General features: G+C 48.3%; 2 protein-coding genes across 3 annotated transcripts; both read right to left on the reverse strand.

Annotated features, from left to right (window-relative positions):
• Positions 1 to 3,925: 3,925 nt before the first annotated feature.
• On the reverse strand, positions 3,926 to 7,617 carry LOC138395812 (HLA class II histocompatibility antigen, DO beta chain). The gene is made up of 6 exons (XM_069488799.1): positions 7,527 to 7,617; positions 5,800 to 6,069; positions 5,070 to 5,351; positions 4,475 to 4,585; positions 4,193 to 4,224; positions 3,926 to 4,015 (listed from the first exon to the last, which is right to left on the reverse strand). The coding sequence occupies exons 1-6, from the start codon at positions 7,615 to 7,617 to the stop codon at positions 3,980 to 3,982; spliced, it is 822 nt and encodes a 273-aa protein (XP_069344900.1). The 3' UTR covers positions 3,926 to 3,979.
• Positions 7,618 to 16,008: 8,391 nt separating this feature from the next.
• Positions 16,009 to 24,964, reverse strand: TAP2 (transporter 2, ATP binding cassette subfamily B member). 2 transcript variants are annotated; one of them, XM_069488798.1, is made up of 12 exons: positions 24,837 to 24,964; positions 23,929 to 24,425; positions 23,726 to 23,840; positions 21,215 to 21,345; positions 20,736 to 20,941; positions 19,191 to 19,388; positions 18,911 to 19,039; positions 17,897 to 18,085; positions 17,547 to 17,720; positions 17,247 to 17,406; positions 16,761 to 16,897; positions 16,009 to 16,414 (listed from the first exon to the last, which is right to left on the reverse strand). In XM_069488798.1, exons 2-12 carry the CDS (start codon positions 24,419 to 24,421, stop codon positions 16,172 to 16,174), a joined length of 2,175 nt encoding a protein of 724 aa, XP_069344899.1. In that variant the 5' UTR covers positions 24,422 to 24,425; positions 24,837 to 24,964; the 3' UTR covers positions 16,009 to 16,171. The 2 variants fall into 2 exon arrangements, with proteins under 2 accessions (XP_069344899.1, XP_069344898.1); XM_069488797.1 differs by having other exon boundaries at positions 23,929 to 24,429.
• Between the last annotated feature and the right edge of the window lie 653 nt (positions 24,965 to 25,617).

The following is a 25,617-nucleotide window of genomic DNA, read 5'->3' on the forward strand; positions in this document are numbered from 1 at the left end:
TCATTAAGCAATATTTTAAAAACCATATTTGTTTAAAACCACCACCAATCTCATCAGAAAAATCTTCCAGTAGTGGGAAGCTGTGGCAAACACAAGTTTTTCAAAATTTTAATTTTCTCTTGAAATTCTAATATTCACTGTCAATATCATTTTCCTCAAAGTATGGGCTTATTTTGTTCATTCTGAGAAAATATCTACCAGAAACCTACATCTGAATAACCATAATGTATGTCAGTCATTCTATTGTCAAGGAAAATGTTAATCCTTTAAAAAAAAAGAAATGTCTAGCTCCACTCACAACTCAAGCAATCATAAAAATGCTTTTCAACAAGACGACTAACTCCCTTTCCATCAATGTGCATCAGAAATGCTGCCTGTTTGTCACACTGAATATTAAAAAGATATGTTTGATTTGATTACTTCATCAAGGGCACTGGCCCTTCCTACAGCACTTGCATGGCAGTGAGGAGTAGGGCTATGTGCACAGCTTGGTGTCACTGCCTTGACTCATGCTAAGACACTAATAGTTTTACCCACCGCAGATTTTGTACCACCGGCAAATAACACAGAGAAAAGAACAAATAATATCTTAGTATTATTACAAAGTCAGTTTGACCTCCCGGACCCCTTGGAAGGGTCCCAGAGGTCCATAGACCAAGCCTTGTGAACCACCTCACAATAGGGACATTGACGTAAGAAATGATGGTGAGCGTTAAACATGTCACTGCTCACAGAACTAAGACTAAAAGGGGACTATTTTATATTCTATGTAGTGTTATGTGATCCATTAATAGAGATACACTACAACTCTAAAAGGAGGGATCATGGGGAGGACAAAGGCAAAAAACTTCCAGTGTTTCCAGTAACCATTTGGCGGTATTGATGGTATGAGTGCTGTATCCTTCGACGGCTGTGCATGTTAACTCAGGGGGAGCAAATGAGTGAGTATGGACGTTCTAATTGTGTCTTTCCCTGTGTCCTCGAAAACCAGAATTCTTGATACAAAAGAAAGGAGATGCAGATGTAATCTAGACAAGATTAATTTTTTTCACATATACATATTTAAATGTTATATTTTTATTTCCACTGAGAAAGCCTGACACAATGACCAGTCCCTGTGTAGAGTCCCCATCCTACCCCCCGGCCAATCCCTGCTCTCTTTCTGTGTCCTGACCAAAAAATCAGAATGCCTTGACCCCTCTATGACCCAGCTAGCTGCGGGTTTTTCCCAGCAGGCTTGAACCCAAACCCAGGCTTTGAACATTCCCAGGCTGATAAAGGTATCTAAGTTGCTGCCCAAAACATTGAAAGAAACTGGTCCCAGCCCTGAGCCAAATTCCTTAAACTCTCACATAGACTCCATACCCGGACCTCCTCGCTGCGGATAAACTTAGGCAGAGCATCCTTTCTTTCTCTCACTGTCCCAGGCTGACTCAGCAGCCCGCTCCGTGTCGTATGTAAGTTCCCCTAATAAATGCTGTGGACCAGTCACCCTGGCGTTCAGTGTTTCTCTCTGGAATCCCAACTGGCCCATCTTGCCATGTTTGGGGCTCTGTGCGAACTCCCCTGCTGCAGCTTTTGGGGCAACTCCAGCTGCAGGTTCAGCAGGACGAATCACCTCAACTCTGGATTATGGTCTTAAATGACACTTCCCCCTAAAATAAACCAAGGATTTCTGGAAAAATGGCTGATTCCAGTTCTAGGCAGAAAATGCACAGGATGAGCCAGAAACATCTTGTCATACCAGGTACCAAAGAAACTATCACAAGGCTTGTGTCAAAGAAATTCAGTTTCATTTTTGGCAAGTGGAAACTTCTTCAGGTAGCCACTAGAAGAAATTTGAGCTTCAACAGAGCTTCAGTAGATTAAAACCCATCAAATATATTTAAATCCTTCAGTTTATAGTAATACAAAAAAAAATAAAAGTAAAATCTGATTAGTCACCTGTGGATCATCGTAGGAAGCCAATTCATTAACTTGAAAACCGGGGTGGTGTTATAATATATATATATGGGTTTTCATCCACGGTTTCCAGCTTATAGCTTCCATATTTCTTGTTACAGTCACTTGTTACGATGTTGGGTGTGTTAGAGCTCAGGAGCCAGAATCCGTCTGGCCTTCTCCTGCCCTCTTTTCACCAGCCCAGAGGCAGGACTCCAATCTTCCCCCGCCTTTCTGATTGTGGGTCATAAGACCTTCATTCCAGAGAGGGTCTTGCACCGTTCCCTGGAGGCTAATGAGATTGCCACACAGTCATCCATAAAAACCCAAGAGGACTGGGTCCAGAGAGCTTCCGGATAGCTGACCATGTGGAGGTGCCTGGAGGGCGGTGTGCCCAGGGCGGGTGTGGACACTCGAGCCCCTTTCTCCACACCTTGCCCTCCACGTCTCTTCATCTGTATCCTTTGCAATATCCTTTGTACTAAACCAGTAAATATAAGCATTTCCCTGAGTTCTGTGAGCTGCTCCAGAAAATTAAGCAAACCCAAGGAGGGTGTTGTGGGAATCCCCAATTGAAGCTGGAGCTCAGAAATTCTGGAGGCCTGGATTTATGACTGGTGTCTGAAGGTCAGGGGGGGACAGTCTTAGGGACTGATAGGGACTGAGCCCTCCCCCTGTGGGTGACGCTACCCCCAGGTTGATAGTGTCGGAATTGAATTAGAGGCTACCCACTGGTGTCTGCTGTTTGCTGTGTGGGGAAAGAAACCTACATTTGGTCACAGAAGTCTTCTGTGTTGATGATTGCTGTTGTGTAAGAGCAGAGGAGAAAAAGCTTGAGTTTTTTCTAAACAACTAAATAAAAGGACAGTCAAACATTGATCCTGCCTGTCCACATTACCATTGGGTAACCCGCTAGTAACTGAAGGAAAGTGTCTCTATATGGAAGTAAGAAAGCAAATACATGAGGAAGGAATGATAGAATTAGAATACCACCATTTTGCAATCCCCAATAAATTAACAGAATGAGGCAATTAGCATTCCTGGTTGCGAGCATAACGCAGAGAGAAACAGCTGGACATTGTGCATCTCAGGGTGAAAAACCACAACACTACCTACAGACTCTCCACAATGATCAAACCAGAGTCTGATCCAGCCTCTGCATTTAGATGCCAATTTGCATGAAATGCAGAAGACATAGGAAGTGTTAAACGGCGCCATATGTATGCCATCAGCAAAATCCAGAGTGTGGGAAACTCAGCAGCTCAAAAGGCTTTTCAACAGATTAATCATGAGGAAAAGAAAAGGATGAGGGAGAAACCTGTGAGGTTTAAGATACAAAAAAGACAACTAAGCTATAGGTCCAGGAATGCATACTGGGGTGAGTAGACTGCAAAAAAGTATCAAAAAAAAAAAAAAGATACAAAGAAATACAGAAAAGGCAGGATATGATTACGTTTGAGGGGAGGAGAGGTTGACTGGCCTGAGGCACGTGAGGACTCCTGCAGTAACGGGCAGAGTTCTGTTTCTTGACCCAAGTGGTGATTACAGGGCTTTTGCCTTAAATAATTCATGAAATTATATATTTTCAGTGGTTATCTGTGTCTCTGTTTTATTTTACAATAAAAAGTTTCTTAAAAACAGTGAAAAGGAAACAGGTGACTGAGCATTTTTCTTCTGAAGACTGTGGAGATTGCAGTTGGAAGAGAGAAACATTTGGTACCGTGACTTGCAGGGTTACGGCTGGACCGTGGAAAAGTACAAGTAGATGGTCCGAGGCTGGAAGGCGTTAGGTTTGAGGGGAGTTTCTGGAGTGGCCATGGGGATTAATGACACATACAAGTAGGAGGAAGACGGCAGATGGGTGGGAGATGCATGATCTCAAAACACAAAGCTCTAGAATCAGTTCCGGACTCCTCCAAGGATCACGGAAAATATTCATCCCCAGAACACTGGCCTCATGAACGTCCTTTACCTCGCCCAGGACCCAGGCCACTTGCTATTGCTTCAGGCTCCAGGGGGAGAAGCTTCAGCGAGGACCTTAGCGTGGCTGCGGGGGGAGAACAGCTCTTGAGGTCTGCGGGGACAGAGACGAAGGTCCATGAGGCAGCCCCACCCTCCCATTCCAGGGACTCAGGGGACAGTACCACCCAGCCAGAGCCAACCTCACGCCTCCTTAACCCCATGGTGTCTCCCTCTGGCCAGAGAACCAAGAGGATGATCTGCCACCCAAAGAGAAGGAAAGAGACATTACCTCATCACCAGACATCTTCGTCTCCACATATCCTGGAAAAAAATCAAAAGAAGAATGAATTGCCCCAATTAGGGCCAAATGTCGCGATGACCCTGAGGAATGGGGAATGGCCCATCAGAGCTCCACCTCTGCTTACTGCTGAGAATGCTCGGGCTTCCGAAAACATTATCCCAGGGATCCCTGAGAAGGACAATCAGCTTCCCTTGCCTCCGCTCTTTGGTTTAGGGAAGGTGGGAAGTGGGGGACCCGGGGGGAACAGTGTGCTCCTCGGAGGCTCTTTACCTTTCTGACCCCTGAGGTGGATGAGCATCCCCACCAAAAAGAAGATCAGCCCAAGCAGGAAGGCGGCAACTCCACTTAGCATCTTTCTCCAAGGATAATCAGACTGAGCTCCTACAGGAAACAGGTCCTAAAGTTAGCAAAACGCTCCCCAGTACTCAGCGCACCTTCTTGAAATCCCAGAGTCTGCACTGGACAAAAAATCAAATGCTAGCTATAGAAAGGACAAATTTAGCAATGGTTCTTTGAGGCCAAAGTTTGCACCCATAAAGTAGCCCCACCCATCCGTTACTGATTCTTAAGAGCCCATAAGACTGCCCCCTAAATACTAAGACCTAAGTATTAGAGGAAACCAATTCCCAGGGTTGGAAGCATGTGATGAGGGCATTAGACCTCCTCATTTCTTGGAAGATATGAGAATAGATATTTGCCATGTTTTCTTCCACCCTAACCCAAGGACTCCGATTTCGGCGACTCTCCCAGACCAAGGGAAGGAAGAATTCGTGCTGTACCAAGAGGAATGCAGAGGTGACACAGGATCTATTGAGTCAATATGGTCCTGAGTCAGGCCCACAGAGTACAAGAAACTAATTCTCACTCCACTCCACAGACACAGGGCTCCGCAGGCTGGGGTGATCAACGAGGCAGGTATAGACATCTCCAAATTTGGGAGTCATTTCCAGCATCACCGTAGTCTGAAAGGTCCAGTCTCCATTCCTGACAAGGCCAGTGGACACGACACCAGCTCTCTCCTCCTGCCCATTCCAGAGCCACCTGATCTTGATGTCCCCGGGGTAGAAGCCAGTCACAGAGCAGAGCAGCAGATTGTGCTGGTGCAGGAACGGGGTCCTCTCTGGGTACACTGTCACATCTGGTTGCACTAGGAAGGGAGAGAAGAACGAGACACTGTAAAGAAAAGCCACCCAGCCAGGACAGGAATTTCTTTAGGGACTGTCACTACCCCTAATCTCTTTCCCAGATCAGCCAAGTGGAAACTGGAAGTGTAGGGAAATCTCAGCCCCCGAGACTCAGAAACAGGGTGGATTTAAACTTGATGAAGTGTCACCACGATCACCACTTCTATTAACATTCGAGAGCACTCAGGCCCTCACAGTCCCTGAAACCTTGGGGGTCTGCGACCAAGACCACAGTGACCTGACCTGTGAGGACAATGAGTCACACTTGGGGACAGAACACATACACAGACTCCACGGCTCATAATCTGTTTATCCCGAAGCAGAAAATTGCTTCTTGTAAGGAAGAAGGGCCACGGCCAGGTTCACATGGGAGACGTTCCTGAACCCGCCAGGGCCCACCTTCCAGCCCACCTGTTCTCCCCACCGTGAAGGGTGCGCCCAGCTCGTAGTTGCGTCTGCAGAGCGCATCCACGGACGCTCTGCTCCTCTCCAGTATATCCGCCCGGCGGTTCCACTGCTCCGCGTCGGGCTGCCCCAGCGCCGTCAGGGCCACAAACACCCCCACGTCACTGTCGAAACGTACATACTCCTCCAAGTTATAGATGAATCTGACCACAAAGCGCACCTTTTCCGTCCCATTGGTGAAGTAACAGTCAGCCTTTGCCTGAATCACAAAATCTTCTGGAAAACCAAAAGAAAGATCGTGAACCAGCCCCCCCACCTCTGGGAAAACCCACACCTGGTAAGTGATGGCAGAACACGTGGATTTGAGAGGAGGCCTTTTGGCCTCTGCATGCTCAGAAGCAAGTGTCAGGTGAGAAAAGAAACAATGCAATTCCATGCACAATGACATTTATTAAACTTTTAAAATATAACAAAAAATTGAAGTGCATGCAGAAAAACATTGCTACATATTTTTAAAGGCCACCCTCATATGTAAAGACATACGAGACACGTTCAGAATGGATTCTCTAAGGAGAGGAAAGAATGGGAACGGAGATGAGGGCAGAGGAGAGAGTCCTCGAACTGGCCAAGGATTACAACGTGCTGTGAGCCTGCTGTGTAGGTTACCCCAGTTCCGTGCCCTTGAGAACCACCACCGTGATAAAGGGAAATTCAAATGGGGTTAATAACACAGGTAGGTTAGGAAAGACCTGAAGAAATGGAATTGCAGTTGAGAATTGAAGGGTAATTGCCATCGATCTTTGAACATTGTAAATTGACTTTCATTTCTAAGTTCAGAGGCCTCCGCCAGGCACTGCGGGCTGAGCCGTGCTCAGCTCTCACTAAGGAGCGACTTTCAGGTGAGGTTCCACCTCCTCTTCCTTGGCATTTATATTCTCTGTGTCCTCTTACAGCCTGAATTTGTCATCATCTTTTAAAATCTGTGCTGATTTTCGTCAGTTGTGTCATTTACTTAGAGTGGTTTCTATTCTCTAGAAAACAAAGGTCCTCCCCAGGTTTGTTCCTCTTTTGTACTTAATGCAACTTTGACATGCAAAGAGGGCTCTGTTCTCGGCACACCACACCCTGTTTTCTGCTCATAGATATATGCTTTCATGGCCTCGCATGGCTTCGCGTGTGCATAGCCTGTCTCCTCAGCTAGAAAAATAACAGTGACAAATAATTTGTATCCTGAGGACAAGGATAATGTATTCAACTTCTCTTACTTCTCAGAGCTGTTTAGTGCAATGCTGACCATCAATAGGGGCTTAATAAATGGTAGCAGAAGCAACCTTTGTTTCCAGTTTCGTTTGTCCACATATGCCCCCCTTGGACAAACAGAAACAGTCACAGTCGGCAGAGTAACTCCCGGCTGGAGAATGGTGGCTGTTCCCAGACTGCCTCCAGCTTTTGCAGTCCTCCCACGGATGCCGACAGGACAGGGACCCGGAACAAAACAGAATGTTTCCCTTCCTCCTGCATCCCTGGCCCGGGTACAGGAAGCCCCTGCTCCCAGAAGCCCACGGCATGTGGTGAAGAGGGAAGGGGCACTTTCTGCCCAAGTACTTTCCCGCACTGCTCTTTGAAGTCAGAAGCCACTTCCAGTCTGGTCTGTGGCCTAGACCTCTTGGGAAAGGCGTCCCTTCCCCATGCCAGTTCTTGCATACACGGCCCCCCGATTGCTCTGTTCTTACCTGGGGAGTCTGTGCCTTGAGTCAGGGAGGAATCCGGCCTTCTCAGATTCAGGAGCAGAGCCACCGCCCAGGGGACCCACCCAGAACCCATTCTGGAGAGAGGGAAAAATGAGATAATAAAGTCATCAGCCTCTTCAGAGTAGGCCTTGCCCTCACACAACACAGCCAAAAAATATTCACCCAGAGTATGAGTATATATGTTTTCTAGAGTCCCCAGGATTGGAAACTCCTCTGACTGATAACCAATCAAGATAGAAGAGTTTTCATCACGAGGTACTAGGTAGAATACTTTCATAAGTTGAGTTATACCACTCCAGAATTGTTTAACCGCAGAATCACTGACAGTAATTTAGGTATGTAAAAAATGGGCTGGGAAAAGAAGAAAAAAAGTAATCTGCATAGCATAGGGCCCTAGAAGAACTAGGCGGATTGTGTATTATGTATCCCACTATCCTCATTTAGCCATGGCCCTGGCCCGTTCTGACCCATTGGTCCCCTTCCTGCGGGATATTGACTTTGCCAGCGGAGAGCCTGTGGCTTGAGAAGAGAGTGGACCACATTCTCCAGCGTCTGCCTCAAGAGCAGTTAGTGAGGGATTGTCAGAGAAGAAACAGGAGAGAGAGAGAACACTTGGACGGTACAATTTCCTATAAGCCAAGAGGACCACAAAAAGGAAAAGAAAAAAAACATGGAGATAGGATTCTCAAAGGAATAAAATGCTGCAAAAAATGTTCACCAGGATACAACAAAAGAGCTTTGTGTTTTATAATTAGTGGGCACCGACAGCCTTCAACGGGGCAGCAGAGAGTTGAGGTAAAAGCCATGTTTCAAAAGAATAAAGAATGAATTGGAAATGAGAAAATGAAGACGACAGACATAAACAGTCTTTCAAGAACTTTGAAAGCGAAAATAAGGAAAAAAATGGGTCTCTCATTTGGGAGAAAAGCAACACTAAGGGAAAATACTTTTTTGTTTTGTTTTGAACTGACACATAATAATTGTACCTATTTATAGTGTACAGTGTGATGTACATGTATACATTGTGTAGTGATCAGATCAAGATAATTAGTATGTCCATCACCTCAAACACTGGTCATTTCTTTGTGTAAGAACATTCAAAATCCTTTCTTCCAGCTATTTGGAAATATACAATATTACTAAAGAAAACGTGGTACATATACACAGTGGAATACGATTCAACCATGAAAAAGAAAGAACTCCTGTCATTTGCAACAACATGGATGAACCTGGAGGACATCATGTTAAGTGAAATAAACCAGGGACAGAAAGACAAATCCGCATGATCTCACTCATATGGGGAATCTAAAAGAGTTTATCTTGTAGAATTAAAGAGTGGTTACCAGAGGCTGGGAGGAGAGGGTGATGGGGACAGGGAGAGGTCGGTAATGGTTACAAAATCAGGGTTAGATAGGAGGAATGAGTTCTCGTGTTCTGTTGCATAGTAGGGGAAGATGCTGTTACGATAGGAAAGACCTTAAATTTCTGAATCAAGTGGAAGGCATCTGTAGATAAGAGAAATTGAAGATAAAAAGGAGAAGAAAAGGGACATTTTCTCCAAAATGCTGAATGAAATCCAAAGAAGAGTGCTAGGCTGGGTACAGTGGCTCACACCTGTAATCCCAGCACTAATTGGGAGGTTGAGGTGGGAAGTTGCTTGAGGCCAGGAGTTCAAGACCAGTCAGAGCAAGAGCAACACCTATTTCTACAAAAATAGAAAAATTAGCCTGGCATGGTGGCACTAACCTGTAGTCCCAGCTACTCAGGAGGCTGAGGCAGGAGGATCCCTTGAGCCCAGGAGTTTGAGGTTGCTGTGAGATATGATAATGCCACTGTATTCTACCCAGGGTGACAGAGTGAGACTCTGTCTTAAAAAGAAGAATAAAATTAAGTTAAATATTTCTGTAACTACACAAGCTGTCTTCTGTTAGTTTTTGCTTTGTGAGCTTATACTAGTTTTCAGTTTTAACCTTTCCTGTCTTTAGGTTTTCTCTGTGATTCTTGTGAATCACATATGGCATAAAACTGGATTTTGTAATATTTTAATTTTGTGATATTTTAATGCAGATTCAATCCAGTCTGAGAACCTCTTTCTTTTAATTCCCAGATTTAAACTATTTACATTTATTCTGATTCCTGAGTGAACTGGGTTTGTTTCTATTATCATATATTGTGCTTTCTCTTTGTTATGTTTTGATTTTGCTTCTTTTTTTTTTCCTTTCATGGCTTATATTAAATTGATTACATTTTTAAAGTATTTTTCAATTTCCCCCTACTGGTTTAGGAGTTTTAAATTCCAATCACATTGGTTAAGAGTTAGTCCTACATTTTTAACGTGACTACCTAACGTGGCAACATCTGAAGCTGATCAGTACCTCTAACCTCCTTCCAAACAAGACAAACACTTTAGAATGCTTTTACCTTATCTGCCTCAGTCTCATGTTATTTGTGACTGTTCTGCCTTGTGTTTCAATTAAATTGTCATTTTCTGGGTGATTTTTATAGTTATAGTCACATTTCACTCCTCATTCTGATTTACCAATATTTGACAGATTTGTTGTTGGCTGTGCCTGCACGTGTGTGTGTGTTTGTTTATTCTTCTCATCTTGCTTCTTCATCCCAGTTTTTACTCCTGGGTTCAGTATCTTTGTTACTTAGGTCATCATTTTAAAAAGCAAGTGACAACTATAATGCGATGCCACTTTCACCCGTAAGGTTGACAAAATCTAAAAGATTGACAACACTCTGTGTTGGTAAGAAATGGGGAAGTGTATAAACTCATCTATTGCTGCTGGGATTGTAAATTAATTCAGCCTCTATGAAGGCAATTTTGCAATATCTATCAATATTAATAATGTATTATTGGACTCAGCAACTCGCCCTTTAGGGTTTATCATACTCATATTTTTGCACACGTGCATTATGATGTCTATACAAGTCATTGCTACCAATGGCAAAAATTTCCAATAACCTAAGTACTGATCAATAAGAGGAGACAGGCTAAATGAAATATGGAACTTCCATAAAATAGAATACTACATAGCTATGTATTTTTATTTATTTTTTATTTTTTTAAAGGTTGGATTAGGGTTTTATTTTTAGTACAGAAACATGTTTTTCTTTCATAAAACATGAATGTCACAACACAGAGCTAGCTAAAATTTGCAAATTTCCCTTCATAAAGGCAGAGGCCCCCATGCAATGATCATCTCTAGAAACAGAAGTCCCTGCAAAAACACAATGCGTGGCTTTTCCTAGTTATACAGGCATTAACGGCATTTTTTTTAGACTTGGAAATACATCATAAGTAGGCACTAAGACAGTCTTTGTATAAGTCTCTTAGAAATGACTTGAATATAATGAGCACACCATGTACTTACACGATGTTTAAAGTATACTAGAGCACTGTATTACTGTTTTGAGAAATATGTGTAGTTCAACTAAATATTGTAGAAGTGAAAATTTGGTCAAAGGTTTTGACAAGTTTGAGGCAGGAAAGGAAACACAGGTCAGACATTGCATTGCAGTCACCTATTCTAAATTGTATTTCTTGCAAATTGGCTCCAGAAGTGCCATAGCGTAGCAGGCCTCTCCCAGTGACCTCGTTGTCTGTTCATTCAGTGTCATTACAGGCATTTATTTCTCTCTCCCTCCCATTGTGTCTGAGTCCCTCACACCGCTCAACTTGGGCCTCTGCCGCCTCTTCCTTCTGTCTCTTTTTTTAATACCCTGATGTAGCAGCAATGGGTGGTAGGATGCTTCAATCAGCTCTCAAGGCAGTGAGAGTTCCACTTGAGTTCATGTAGCATCTGTTGTAACAGTGTTAAAATTACAGAAGTTGCTTGATTTTATTTCTTTTGGCTGAAGGACAACAAAGGTAGATTTTGATATTTCCTCGTAAAGTGCTGCTTCAGAGAAAGCACATGTGGTAGCCACTACTCCTGAGTAAAGGGAGTTGGTTTCTAGTGTCGGTGTTGACATTAGCCAGGTGACTTTAAGTTATTTCTCTTTAAATTCTATACCCTCCTGTTGGCCTCAGTTCTACCCAGTCAGTGGCATGGGGTGGGGGGGGGTGGAAGGCCTTATGTTTGCTCTAATGGTTGCAATATAATAGGAACAAGCAAATACTCTTCTTATTTTTATGAAGTCTGTGAAGGTAAAAACACTCAAGATCAAAAGTGAGTTTGGACAATATCTAACAAGCAGCAATTAGTTATACACAGACATTTTACTAAAAATAAGAGATAAGAGTATTGCACATTCCTCCTAAGGTCTCACTGATTATTTATGTATTTTTTTATTTCAGAATATTATGGGGGTCCAAACATTTTGGTTATACGAATTGCTTTTGTACAATTTGAGTCAAAGTTATAAGTGTGTCCATCACCCAGGTAGTGTGCACTGTACCCGTCAGGTGTGAATTTATCCGTCCCCCCTCCCCCTTCCCACCTGTTTGATTTCTGTTGAGTTTTACGTGAGTGTTGATCAATTAGATCCAATTTAATAGTGAGTACATGTGGTGTTTGTTTTTCCATTTCTGTGATAATTTTCTTAGGAGAAGAGTCTCCAGTCCTACCCAGATTGTTACAAAAGGTATTAATTCTTTTTTTTTATGGCTGAGCAATGCTCGATGGTATACATGTACCACATTTTATTAATTCACTCATGTATCGATGGGCACTTGGGTTGATTCCACATCTTTGAGATTGTGAATTGTGCTGCAATAAATATATGAGTACAAGTGTCTTTTGATAAAATGACTTTTTTCCCTTTGGATAAATACCCAGTAGTGGGATTGCTGGATCAAATGGTAGGTCTACTTTTAGTTCTTTGAGAAATCTCCATACTACTTGCCACAGAGGTTGTACTAGTTTGCAGTCCCACCAACAGTATATGAGTGTTCCTATGTCTCCACATCCACGCCAGTATCTGTTGTTCTGGGACTTCTGGATAAAAGTCATTCTCACTGGAGTTAAGTGATATCTCATTGTGGTTTTGATTTGCATTTCCCTGATGATGAGAGACATTCAGCATTTTTTCATATGTTTATTGGCCATTAGTCTATCTTCTTTTGAAAAGCTTCTGTTCATGTGTTTTTCCCACTTTTTAATGTGGTTATTTGACATTTTCTTGCTGATTTGCTTGAGTTCTTTGCAGATTCTGGTTATTAGCCCTTTATCGGATGTATAGCATGCAAGTATTTTCTCCCGTTCTGTAGGTTGTCTAGTCACTCTATTGATTGTTGCCCTATATTTTTAACTTAAAAAGGGAAGTTTAGAACAATGTATTTAGGGAGCTGCTATTTGTGAAAATAGGAAGCAAGAATATGTGTGTGTGTGTGTGTGTGTGTGTGTATACATATTTTTTATATATATATATATATATATATACATATGTATTTGCCTAAATACACACTATATTTCCCTGGAAGGATAACGTAAAGCTCACAGTGTGGATTACCTATGCAAGGGGAGTTAGCAAACCATGGGACAAGATGGGAGTGAAGCTTTCCTCTGTAATATTTTTTAATGCCTTTTGAATTTTAAACCGCATTAATATATTGCTTACTTAAATAAACTCTACCTTCTAAAAAGAGCATAGTAGGAAGATAAGTGGAATCAAGAAGTATAGGCAACTTTTTTGAGGAGTTTTGTTGCAAAGTTGGGCAAAGTCCACTTTTTCTTAGCTATGTGACCCAGGCAAGTTAGTAAATGTTTCTAAAACTCCATTTTTCTCATTCTTTGAATTGGAATAGTAATACCTCCCACACAGGATTATCTTGACAATAAAGTGAAAAGACATACGTCAGGAACTCAGCGCAGAAATAGCACATGGTAAGCACCCAGGGAAGGACTATTATTATTAGAATTATCATAATTTGTAAGATTCCATAAAACTCTAGCTTTAAACCTGGACCACTAGATGGCATCAGCCTCAAACCGGTGCTCCTCTGGCTCACTCTCAGCACCAGATCACAAGGAAGAACTTTTCTTTTTCTTATCCCCTAGTCTTTCCCCACCTCAAAATTCTGACAACTCTACATTTCCTCCTCTTGATTCATGACTGCCACGTGGACACCAGGTGGCTGTCCCACTAGGCGGGGGCACAAAGGACTTGGAATTCAATGCCATTTCCACGTAGGTCAGGGCAGATGGGTTCTTTCGGGGTCCAAAGAAATGAGAGTTTCCTAAGTTTTCCCCTCTCCATTCAGCTCCTCCTTTAGAAAAAGTAACACAGGGCTGATGGGGAAAGACACTGAAGGTAAGAGACAGGAAGACGGGGAAATTATAGGGCAAGGAAATCAAACGGTGGTGGGGTGGGAGGAGTGAATGAACTCTGGGGCAAACCAGGGGTGCTGACATCTGCGGTTACCAGGCGGACCACACTTGTAGGAGTTTGGGCTGAACACGTTGACCGTCAGGGAACATTTTCTGTGTCCCTGACATGAGGCTTACCTGAGAGTTTCCCCCGAGACAAGAAATTCTGGGGACATCTTAAGACCTTAAGGTCTACTACATCCTCCTGTGGGGCCCATCAAGATACCTAAGTTTTCCTCCCAGCGCTATCCTGATTTGCTGTGAGATTTCAGGCCAGTTTCTCTGTCTGTAAGGCAAGGTTTGACTGCTACATTACTTTTCAGATGCTTCCAGGTTTAAAGTATTATGACCGATGGGTCAAATTGTACTGCAGACATCACAGACCATCTTCTTCCATGAGGGCTTCAGCTTCCACAAGGTTGGGAGATGCAGGAATTATTATTCCCACTTTGTGAACAGAGAAAGGATATTTTGTGGGGAGGGGAAGGAATCCGACCAGCCTTCTTCTCTCTCCAAATGCCGATTTTACCCTCTGTGAAGTTTTGGAGGAGGATGGGTGTGGAGCAGCAGGGCAGCCCCAGAAGGAAGCAAAGGCGGGTCTGCAGGAATTTCCCCACTCTCACCCCACCCTGCTCCCAACAGCTGCCAGGCAGAAAAATCCAAACCAGTTCTGGTGAATTCTTTGCTAACCGTGGAAAGTACCTGCTGTTTCCAGGAATGTGAAAGTTTCTCTTTCCTAGAATAGGAGCCGTCCAAGGTAAGTCCCTCCCAGCAACCAGTGATGTGTACAACGTTGGCTTTTCAGTGGCGAGTACAGGTAGGGAGAATTGAGAACAAGGCCAGTGGAGGAGGTATTTTTTCATTTATTAGACAGACTTTTTATTTATTGTCTACTATGAATTGGGCCCTGTGCTAGGCAGCAGATATAAAGCTTATTAAGATATATGGCGTTCCCTCTAGGTGAGTCCGGTCTAGTGTAAGGACAAAGGAGGGAGCAGAGTTTAATACAGGCTACGGAAGAGGTAAGGCCCAGGAGTGACAGAAGCACTTGGGAAGGGCACTTTCTCCAGACGGAGGAGATAAGAAAGGCTTCCTGGAAGACCTGAACCCTGGGTTAAGTCTGAGTTAAGAACTCAGAAATCAGGACAGGGTGGAGCAGGGCATGGGTAAGAAAACACCACATGCACAGAGGTACTGGGGAGGGCAGGAGGTTTGTTGCGGCTGGGGCTGAATGCAACAGAAAAGGGTGACACAGATCAATGGAAAACCCTGTGTGCTCTGAAAAGGATCTCAGCAGGAGGGGATAAGAGCACCTGAAGGATCCTATGGAAGTGACATTATCCCATGCACCTTAGAAAGAAAAATGACTTCGTGAGGATGGCTGGAAGAGGGGAACTAATGGCAGAGAAACTTCTCTGCAGATGAGATCATCTAAGACTGCAAATGAAGGCTCTAACCATGGGACTAGAGATCATTGACTCAGAGCTATTAGGAGCTGGAAGCAACAGAGCTTTGCTTGATCTGATTAGGGATTAAATGGGATAGGGATTAGAGATTATGGACACAAGATGCAATATAATTAATTGGCCCAGAGTGTGGACTCTGGGGTCAGGCCTGCATTCAAACTCCAACTCCACCACTGTGTAATCTTGGGAAAGTCATTTAATCTCTTCGAGCCTCAGTTTCCTCATCTGTAAAATGGGTATAATAATAACTCACCTCATAGGGTGGAGATAAGGATCAAAACTGATAATACAAGAAAGATGCTTAGCTTAGTTCCTCATATTAAAAATCTATAAATGGTAGCCATTATCATGTTATTATTAACACTTTTTATCAGGGCACTGCTGTCTGTCCCTCCACCCGTTAGCTTCCCCAAAATATCAGACACTGGTGGGAACGGGGAAGGACACAGAAAGGCAACCTCATGAATATTTATGTTGTATTGGTTAATTTGTGCCACGAAGAACAGATAAACGACTGGTAGGTCAGCCAGCAAAGTAGTAACTATAGTTCTCTTTGGGAGGAAAACAATGGGTAGTTTTACTTTTCTTCTTTGTACTTTTCAATACAGTCTAAATTTTCCGTATGAACGTGTACTGTTTCTATAACAAGGACAGTATTTTAAATATATTTATTATGCCACGAGACACTACTCAGCACCAGGCACGGCTCATCCACCCAGGAAATAAGGCTCCTGGACACAAACAGTATCACCCCACCCACCCCGCCCCGCTCCACCCCGTCAAAAGCACTATGTGGTCCACATCGCCACCGTGCCTCCAGCTCAGGGCAGCTACCCAGGGAGACTCAAGGCAGGAGCTGCTCTGGGTCCTGGAGACGGCCCTGGGAAGGCCCAGTGTCCCCGGGGCCCCAGTCCCCCAGCCACTGGCGCACCAGGCGGGAATAGGTGTCCTGCCCCTCCCTGAGCTGGGCGAGCTCCCGCAGCTCGCCCTGATGGAGCACCAGGATCTGGTGGGGGCGCTGCACCGTCTGCAGCCTGTGAGCGATCACCAGCACCGTGCGGTCCCCGCGGGAATTCCAGTCCTGCAGCTGAAGGGGGAGGACCACAGTGCCTCAGAAAGGAAAGAGCGCGATGGACACCACATCCCAACTGGGCACCATCTCTTGTGACTTGGGGCAAAGAAGGCGTGGGACACCAGAAGGTAGGAAAGGGTGACGGTCGGCACTGCGCTTCTCTCTCAGCCCTATCGCTGCAGCTGGGGGGCCGGCAGGGCAGCCCGGGAGCAAGGGGGGCTGTCCCCACCCCACCGATTCCCCGGCCCACCTCCCAACCCCAAAAAGGCAGACCCTCCTCGCACTAGTGGGCGTTCGTCCTGCCCCGCCCCATTCTGCACAGCTGATCCTCCCAACGTGCCCCCGCCGGCCCGGTACTCACCGCCTGCTCACACTGCGCGTCCAAGGCGCTGGTGGCCTCATCCAGGATGAGGACCTGTGGGTCCCGCACAAGGGCGCGGGCGATGGCCAGACGTTGTTTCTGTCCCGCAGCCAGCTGGCCCCCTTTCTCCCCCACGTCTGAGGAAGTCAGAGAAATGCCCTTCCTCAGACACAGGGGATCACGACAACTCTCCCCCACCAGGAGGGACAGGTGGGACAGGTGTACCGTGGCATTTCCACTAGCACCAGCGGGGGGAAGGGGGAGGGCCGGGGACGTCATGGGGCGGGGCCCTCAGGGGGCTGCCCTCCTGGAGAAGCCACTGCTGCACTGCTCTCGGGGGACAAGGACTGCTGAGGGAGGCAGGCTGAAGAGTCCCTGGTGTGGGGGAAGGAGGGCGGGAGAGGAAAGGGCAGAGCCCTCACCACCAACAGTAAATTCCATTTTCCCTCTTTACTGAGGGGCAGGCTTACAAGTTGCAGGAGATACCTGTGTACATCCCACGCTCCATGTTCTGTATGAAGTCATAAGCGTGGGCGGCCTGGGCAGCAGCTGTCACCTTATCATCCTCGCAGCTCTGCAGCCCGTAAGCAATGTTGTCCCTCACGGAACCCGAGAACAACACAGGCTCCTGCCCAACCGAGACCACCTGTGCAGAGGTGACACAAGCAGAGGACTGTGTGGAAACCCCGTGGCAGGGACCCTGCTTTCCTCCTCGCCTGCCTCCCTCCGACTGGCCCCCTGGATCTCCTACCCCAGCTCTGCATACGCCGGCCCCTCCCCACCCACCTGGCTGTGCAGGTAGTGGTGCTCGTACTGCCAGACGGGCTTCCCATCCAGCAGCACCTGGCCCCCGCTGGGCTGGTACAGATTCTGCAGCAGGGCAGCCACTGTGCTCTTCCCAGACCCATTGGGTCCCACCAGCGCCGTCACCTCGCCAGGCCGTAGGGTGAACGTCAGCCCCTGGAAACCAGGGAAGAGCTGGGGCCCACCTCTTCCCCCTCAGGACCCCTCCCTACCTCTTCCTGGCAGAGGCAAGACCAGCTTCCCAAATGGTCTACAGGCCACGGTGGCTGCTCACACACAAGCGGCAGAGAGCAAGGGGTCCAGGTTCCCTCCCCGTGGCCGCTTTCGGGCACCTTGAGCACAGGCTGGTCAGGACGATTGGGATACGCAAAGGAGACATCCCGGAATTCCACAAGCCCCTGCAGAGTGCTAGGGGCCAGTTCCCCAGGTGGGGGCAGATTTGGCTGTCGGTCCAGGTAGGAAAAGACCTTCTCAGCAGCCCCCACGCTGCTCAGCATATGGCCGCACATGTACACCAGCGTCTGGAACACAGGAAGGGGAGGGCAGCTAGGCAAACACGCCTCCACCGGGAACCAAGGCCCAGCTCCACACACACGCCGCCCACGGCCACACTTCTCCTCCTTGTCCAAAAAAGACTCTCAACCCTTCAATGTGCAATTTGGGTGGACTTTAAAGTGGCACCAACACCCCAGTGTTCGAATTTGCAGCAGGAAGGACGCGAAGTCCACTCTCCCAGCATGCAGCAGGGCCGCTCTCCCCAGACCTTGCAGGGACTGTTCCGTGCACAGTTCCGCGTGCACAGCTCTGTCTGGCTGGACCACACAGGGACCTCCTCCACAGCACGCATGCGCCCACCTCCTCCTCGCAGCCTCCAGAGTGCCTAGCGCAGTTCTCCGCACACAAAAGATGTTTATAAACTATCTAGGAAAATTTTTAAATGGAGCCCTGGAGGAAGTAACTATTTTTGAGAGCCAGTAAATACAGGAAAAGAACTAAATGCTTATTCTGCCTTTCCTAATCAAACTGTGCTCCTGGGTAGCCAACGCGTAGCTGAGGGGAGGGCTCCCTTCATAGATGTAGGCACCCAATATAACATGGGTGGGGGAAGAGGGGTTACAGCCCAAACAAGACTGGCCATCAGTTAACACTTGTGAAAGCAGCTGATGGGTACGTGTGGGTTCATGATATTATTTTCTCTTTCTTTTTTTGGCATAAGTTTGAAACTCTCCATAACAACATTATTTGGGTTGTTTTTGTTTTGTCTTGTTAAGGGGAACAAAGCCTGTGGCCCAGAAGGCCAGAGAGAAAAAGAGAAGGGGAAGGGCAGGCACGGGCTGCTCACTCACATGCATGTAGCTCCCCACGTCGTCCTGGTAGAGCAGGAAGGAGAGCAGCCCGCCCTGGGTGAGCTCCCCGGCCAGGATCTGCTGCAGCCCACAGCTCAGCATCAGCACCTGCACGCCCAGGCCCAGCACCTGGGAGGGGAGAAGAAAGAGATATGGCCAAGAAAGACCTTCCCATGCTTTCCCCTGCCTGCCCCTCTGAGATTGAGCTTCAAGGGACCCAGAACCAGCCGTGGGCTCCCCATCCCTTCCCGACCCTTCCCCTGCCACTCAGCCAGCTCACCCTCCGCAAGAGCAGGTACAGGGCTTGCTCCAGGTCTCGCCGCCACCACAGCTGCCGGCATCGTTCCAGGGCCTCCTTATAGCGACAGACCTCGTGCTCCTCCGCCCCGAAACTGCGCACGGTCTGCAGCCCTCCCACAGCCTCCCGCACCACCTGCCTGGCCCTGGCCACTGCGTCCTGGATCTCCCGAAGCACCGCCTGGAAAAGGGGCAGCAAACACACCAGGTTGATGCAGCAGAAGCCGGCAGACCCCTGCGTCTCATTTCAGCCCTGGGATGCTCCCAATCGACCTAAAAATACCCAACTGTTCTCTTTCCCTCTTCCTCGCTTTCTTTCCAGAAAAAAGTAAGCGTGAAGGAGCGAGGGAATGAAATATTACTGAGCTTTCAGTGTCAGGCAGTGGAGGAGATACATGCTATTTTTCTACCCTTCATTTGAGGTCGTTCTTCCACCCCCAGTGTCTGGATGAGGAAGGAGGGGCAGCGTTCCCAAGCAGCCAAGATAGCTAAGAAAGCTGGATATGTGATTCAAAACAGATCAAATATCAAAACATAGGAGCTAAAACTATAAAACTCTTAGAAAAATGTAGGAGAAAAGCTTTCTGACACTAAAATAAATAAAAGATAAATCAGACTTAATGAAAACGTTTGTGTATCAAAAAACTCTATCAACAGAGTTAAAAAGCAACCATGAAATGTAAGAAAATATCTGCAAATCATATACCTGATAAGGGATTAATATCCAAAATACACAAGCTACAACATAGATAAAACTTAAAGACATCATGCTAAGTCAATAAGCCGCTCACAAAAAGACAAATCTGTATGATTCTACTTATTAATACATGTGGTACCCAGAGTCATCAAAGTCACAGAGACAGAAATACAATGGTGGTTGCCAGGGCTGGGGGGTGGGGGGAGTTACTATTTAATAGGTGCAGAGGTTTAGTCTAGGAAGGTGAAAAAAATCTCTGGACATGGATGGTGACAATGGTTGCCCAGCAATGTGGGTGTACTTAATGCCACTGAACTGTACACCTAAAATGGTCAAAATGGCAAATGTTAAGTAAAGTAACTTTTACGACAGTCAAAGAGGAGAAGAGAAGGTGGTCCTGACACACCAGGACTCCTCACTGCACGTCCGACCTTCCCTGTGCTCCATCCAAATTCCTTCTGCCGTTTTTAAAGCAAAAACCCCTCTACCTAAAACCTTCCAAGGTATCATTTTTAATCTTTCATGAGGAGGGGATGTAAAGACTCCTTTGAGAAGCTGCTGGAAAGTTATCGTCTCCCCAGAAAAATGTCCCCCACTCTGTCTCACACACATACCTTTTGCCTACAGTTCTAGGGGGTCATAGGCCTTCTGAACTCCAAGCTCCACTGACGGAAGACTGGATACGCAAACGTGCTATACACATACAATATACCTTCCAGCCTTAGGGCCGAGAAGAGAACATCTTTCCCTAGGAGATCCTCCAGCTACAAATGCGGACTCCTCACCTCTAAGCTTTATTCGCCCTCAGGATTCCCTAACATCCATGTGTACCTGGTGGCGGGCATTGTACACCTTCTCGGCCGCTATCGTCAGGGGCACGTCGAGCAGAGAGAGGAGGGTGAGTCGAGGCGACATGTTGAGCATGAAGCCATACAGCCCCACCACTTTCACCAGGCTTCGCAAGAGCACGTTGGCATTATAAGGAAGCCAGTCACTCATCAGGGTGGTATCCGAGCTCAGCCGCGAGTTCAGCTCCCCTGGGAGGGACAGAGCAGGTGAGGAAAACATGCATTCTGCAGGGACCCCAGAAACGCCCTCCTGACTGTCCCCTTGACACAGGCCCCTCCTCTAAGCATCCTCCCTCACTTGCAGAGAGAAGGGCGGAGGAGGCTGCATCTCCACCCTGTCCCAAGGGGAGAAAGGCAGCCCCAGGCCGGGCACAGGGATGAAGGCAGGAGGGGCGCGGGTGGAGGGGCGCCCAGGGGCAAGGAATGTCCAGGGGAATCCCAGGCCTGGCCCCCAGGCCCCACCTGTCTTGGTCTCCTGGAAGAAACCGAGGTCCTGGCGCAGCAGGGAGGAGAAAACCTGCTCCCGAACCCGCAAGTTGATTCTGGACATGGTGTAGAGGAAGGAGCCTCCGCGGCAGCCTGCAGACAGCGAGCTGTGGGCAGCAGGAGCCGGGAGCAGGGTGAGGGGACGCGCAGGAAGAGCGAATGGGCGAGAACGGGCGAGAGAGGCAGAGGCGATGCCGGCAGTGAAGGGAAAGGCAAAGTCAGGGAGAGCGCGCCAGGCGCCAGGAGAGGCAAAGGACAAAGAAACCAGAGACCCCGGGGCGGGGCAGGGCGGGGAGGAGAGCGAGAGGAGGCACAGGAATGAACGGGGCAGAAGACAGGGGAGACGCGGTGAGCTGAGCCGGACGTGGGAACAAAGTCACAATATGTACAAACTCGGAGTACGCACGGGGTGCGCTGTGCTGTGCGCTAGGCGCGGGAAGACGGTAACGGAAGTGAAAAGATACTGTGGAAACAGCCCGGGGCTTGCTTGTGTCGTGGCCTTCCTCAGTGTCTGTCGTGGCCTCCTTCCTCCCCCACCCTCAGAGCCCTCCTCGTGGGCACAGACACATCGTCATGGGAACTGCGGTCATGAACTCCCCGCCCCCATTCTCCAGGGCCCCAGCGTCTGCTGTCCCCGTCCTTCATCCCCGAAGTTGGAGAAGGCCTCTCAGACCAACTAAATCTCCACAATAAAACTTAAAGGAAAAGCAATAAAAGCAGGTTTTTCACAAAGCATGGGCTTCTGATACAAATTTAGTCGCCATATTGAAGAGGCTGTTGGGAGAGTCAGACATGAAGTGATGAGGTTCGCACTGTGATGATGGCAGTGAGACTGGGGACAGGCACTTTCACAGTGGAAATGACAGGGTGAGGAATGAACGTGAGGAAGACACTAAGGATGCCGACGCAGGGAGCCCAGGACACTGACGGCTTCACGAATGGGGATGAGAAGGGGGAGCCACTTTCAAGAAGCCCCAGGAGAGTGTGTGATGCACGTGGAGTCCGGGTCTGCGGAGTGTGGGACGAGACGGGGCTGTCCAACGGGAGGGTCAAGGAGGCAGCTGGGTTTACAAGACAGGGCACAGCACGGAAATGTGGCTCTGGGGGCCTCCTGCACAGAGGAACTGAGTTAGCTCCACAGGAAAAATGTTTTTCAAGATTAAAGAATTAAGTCATGAGGAAAGATCATATTTGAGGGCCCAGAGGAGAAAAGTTCTCCAGAGGAGGCAGAGTGGACTGGGAAGTAGAAAGCAGTGCATGAATGCAAACTGCAGACAGAGATCAATAACAAGAGATTATACTAGTGCCAAAGGCTACAGAGAAACAAAAAAGTAATTGGGGACTGACTTTAAAACAAAAGCATTAGATTGATCAATAAGAAGTTCACATTTCAGTACAGTCATGTGTCACTTAACAACAGGGACACGTTCTGAGAAATGTCCTTAGATGGTTGCACCGCCGTGCAAACGTCGCGGGCACTCACACTGACCTAGGCGGCACAGCCTGCTACGCGCCCAGGCCGTAAGGCCCAGCCTGCTGCTCCTGGGCAGCAAGTCTGTGTAGCAGGTGACTGTGTTGAACACCACCGGCAGCTGTAACAATGGTGGGAATTGTGTATCTAAACATAGCTAAACAGACAAAAGGCACAGTAAAAACATGGTATTATAATCTTATGGGACCAGCATCATACATCGCTGACTGATCTGTCCCTATGCGGTGTGTGGCTGTAGTGAGTGTCAGCAGAAGCAAGTATGGAATGAGGCGTAGTGAGGAACTGGCTGTTGGGGGCATGCTCAATGCAGTACGGCCACCAAAAAGGAGCAGCGTCAAGCGGGGCTGGGATTGGGGAACGGTGAGTGGGCACCTCCTTCAATTCTGCACCCCAGGTGCCTCACTCACCTCATCCTACTCCCCTGGTCCAGCCCTGCCAAGCACTTTGTTTGTCTGTTTGGAGTGAGCAGACTCCTATGTCTAAAAAGAGGCGAAAGCAAGAGAAGAGGAAAAGAGAGCAGAGGCTGGAAAGAAAGGCGACAAGCCTCCCAGCAAGATCTTCAGGGACTGGCAAGATGAGTAAGGAAAGAGGAGCCAAGAGGGAGAAACAGGCCCACCCTGACACCTGGGTGGGCGACCCTGGAGAGACACTGTGCAGACAGACTCAGTGGTGGGGGGTGGGACGCAGGAAGGGGAGGTGGAATTTAGTGGAGCCAGAAGTGCTCACAGGTCACTGAGAGACGTTCTCGTTGGCACTTAAGCTCCTTTGTACGACACTCACTCCTACTCGGACCCGTGATGATGGACAAAGACTCGGAAAATGTTGGATAAATATGGAGGAAGGAAGAAATGAATGAATGGATGAAACAGAATGGTGAAAAATTAACCATATTTTAGTTTAAGTATTTTGTGCTCTTTGCATGAAAGGGTCTGAAAATGGAGTCAGGAACGGAAGCGCCCCTGTAAAGCAAAGGGACCCAACTGCCCATCACCTACCTCCCGACGGAGAGGAGGCACATGACAAAGATGGCACTGGCAAAGGCATCGGGGTCAAACTCTCCTCCCAGGATGTCAATCACACGACCAGAATAGTGCGGGATTAACGTCTCCCCTGAAAGAGGCGGGGAGGATAACAGACAAACCTGCCGGGGCCAAGTCCCTTCTCCCACCCCCAGCTCCCAATATCTTCTCAGACTCACCCAAAACAGCAAGAATGAGGAAGAAGAAGGCGGCACTGAGGAAAGGCACGTCCGGCCTGGAGAGCTTCAGCAACCTCCACATCAAGGCTTTGCTGTCCTCCTGGCCCTGCTCCCTGCCCGGGGCTCCGGGAGGGCTCAGCACAGCCCACACGGCCCAGCTTAGCCCCGCAGCCCCGTACCCCACCAGCAGCCAGCTCCAAGAGGCTGAAGCCACTCTGACAGGGGGTGCACTCAAGGCCCCTGCCACCAGGGCTCTCAGGGACAGAAACAGGGGGGTCGCCAGGCAGAGCGGGGGCAGCAATGTCCCCACAAATCCCAGCTGCCCTCCCACCTTCAGCAGCCCCCACAGCCCTCCAAGTCTCAGGGTCCCCTCCAGCCATAGTCCTGGAAGCCCCTGGGGAAGCAGAGTCCCCAGAGTCCCCTGAAGCAACCAGAGTAAGGCCCCGTCCACCAGCAGCAGGGAGGCCCAGCGTCTCAGGTCAGGGAGCCACATGGTCCTGCCTATGGGTAGAAGTTGAGAAATTATGGGGGTGGAGTCTCAATCCTTTTTCCCACACCCCACCCCCGCTCCCCTCAACCTGTCCATCGTCCATTGGCTTCTCATTCTGTCCCTCCCTACCCTGAAAGACCCCCTGGGTACCCCGTGGTCATCAGTACATCCCTCCTGCGACAGACGGCTTTCTGCCTGTCCCAGGGAGCTGGGGAGCATGACCATCAGGAACCTCATACTTAAAACAAAACAAAATTCCCCTGACCTCCCTCCCGACTCAAGCCTGCCGCCACCGAGCTCCCAAGAGCCCAGCACACCCGGCTCCCGGCCCATCCACCCCCGGGGGCCAGAGGCCGGGAGGCGAGGGGTTGGGCTGGGTGCCGGCGGGCGCTCCAGGTCCCCATCGGCACGAACTCACCAGCCGCGTCGGCCTCGGGGCTCTCGGCTAAGCGCGGGGGACTGAGCTCCGAAATCCACCCCTCTCCGTCGCCCGCGCGGCCCCTCTGCCGGCCGGAGGCTCGCGAGCCCGGCCGTCGGGCTCCGCCGCTTTCGCTTTCGCTTCCCCGGCCCGGGCCCTCGCTCCGGGCGGCCGGGAGGGGGCGCGCGAGGCCTGCGGGCCACCGGGCCGGGCCCCAGCGCTGGCTCCTACTGCCCGGGCGAGGCGGTCACTCTGTGGCACAAAACTAGACACTTTTGTCATTAAGTGACATAAAGCTGTTTCAAGGATTGAGATGATTTGCAATTGGAGAAACAACGGATTTTCTCAAAATTACTACCTGAAGCTCTGAACCTATTTCAAGAAGTGCTCTTCCCCCACGCAGGCTACAGCTTGAGGGTCTCGGGGTGAAATCACAGCCAGAACCCCAGCGACAAACAGGCAGCCGCTCTGACCAGGCCGAAGGGACTTTCTACTCATAGTGTTTGCCCTTGGGAGGCCGTGACTCTATCTTCATGTGTCCTCAACAGAGCACGTGGGACAGGCACATGTCCGGGTGCCCCTACCTTTGTGCTCCAAATGACGTGGGTGGCACCTTCAGCATATGAGGAAATGCCCGGTACCGGGCGTTGTTTCTTGGTCTCCCCCAACCCTGATTAGAACAGTAATCAGGTTTCAAAGCCCCCGCCTCACCCGGAGCCTACCTATGGAGCATGAAGATTTGCTTATTCCAGAAACAACTCTTCAGGCTCAAACTACCTCC

Source organism: Eulemur rufifrons, chromosome 15 (genome assembly GCF_041146395.1).
Source record: "Eulemur rufifrons isolate Redbay chromosome 15, OSU_ERuf_1, whole genome shotgun sequence".
In the NCBI taxonomy this organism is placed as follows: domain Eukaryota; kingdom Metazoa; phylum Chordata; class Mammalia; order Primates; family Lemuridae; genus Eulemur; species Eulemur rufifrons.

Excerpts from the sequence above, each read along its gene's own strand:
- LOC138395812 (XM_069488799.1), bottom strand. The coding sequence starts at position 7,617 with ATGGGTTCTGGGTGGGTCCCCTGGGCGGTGGCTCTGCTCCTGAATCTG. Across the intron at positions 6,070-7,526 it reads TCAAGGCACAGACTCCCCAG|AAGATTTTGTGATTCAGGCA; the intron begins GTAAGAACAGAG and ends TTGGTTTTCCAG. Across the intron at positions 4,016-4,192 it reads CGAAGATGTCTGGTGATGAG|ACCTCAAGAGCTGTTCTCCC; the intron begins GTAATGTCTCTT and ends CTGTCCCCGCAG.
- TAP2 (XM_069488798.1), bottom strand. The coding sequence starts at position 24,421 with ATGTGGCTCCCTGACCTGAGACGCTGGGCCTCCCTGCTGCTGGTGGAC. Across the intron at positions 23,841-23,928 it reads CCTCATTCTTGCTGTTTTGG|GGGAGACGTTAATCCCGCAC; the intron begins GTGAGTCTGAGA and ends CGCCTCTTTCAG. Across the intron at positions 16,415-16,760 it reads ACGCGCAGTGTGAGCAGGCG|CTGCAGGACTGGAATTCCCG; the intron begins GTGAGTACCGGG and ends CTCCCCCTTCAG.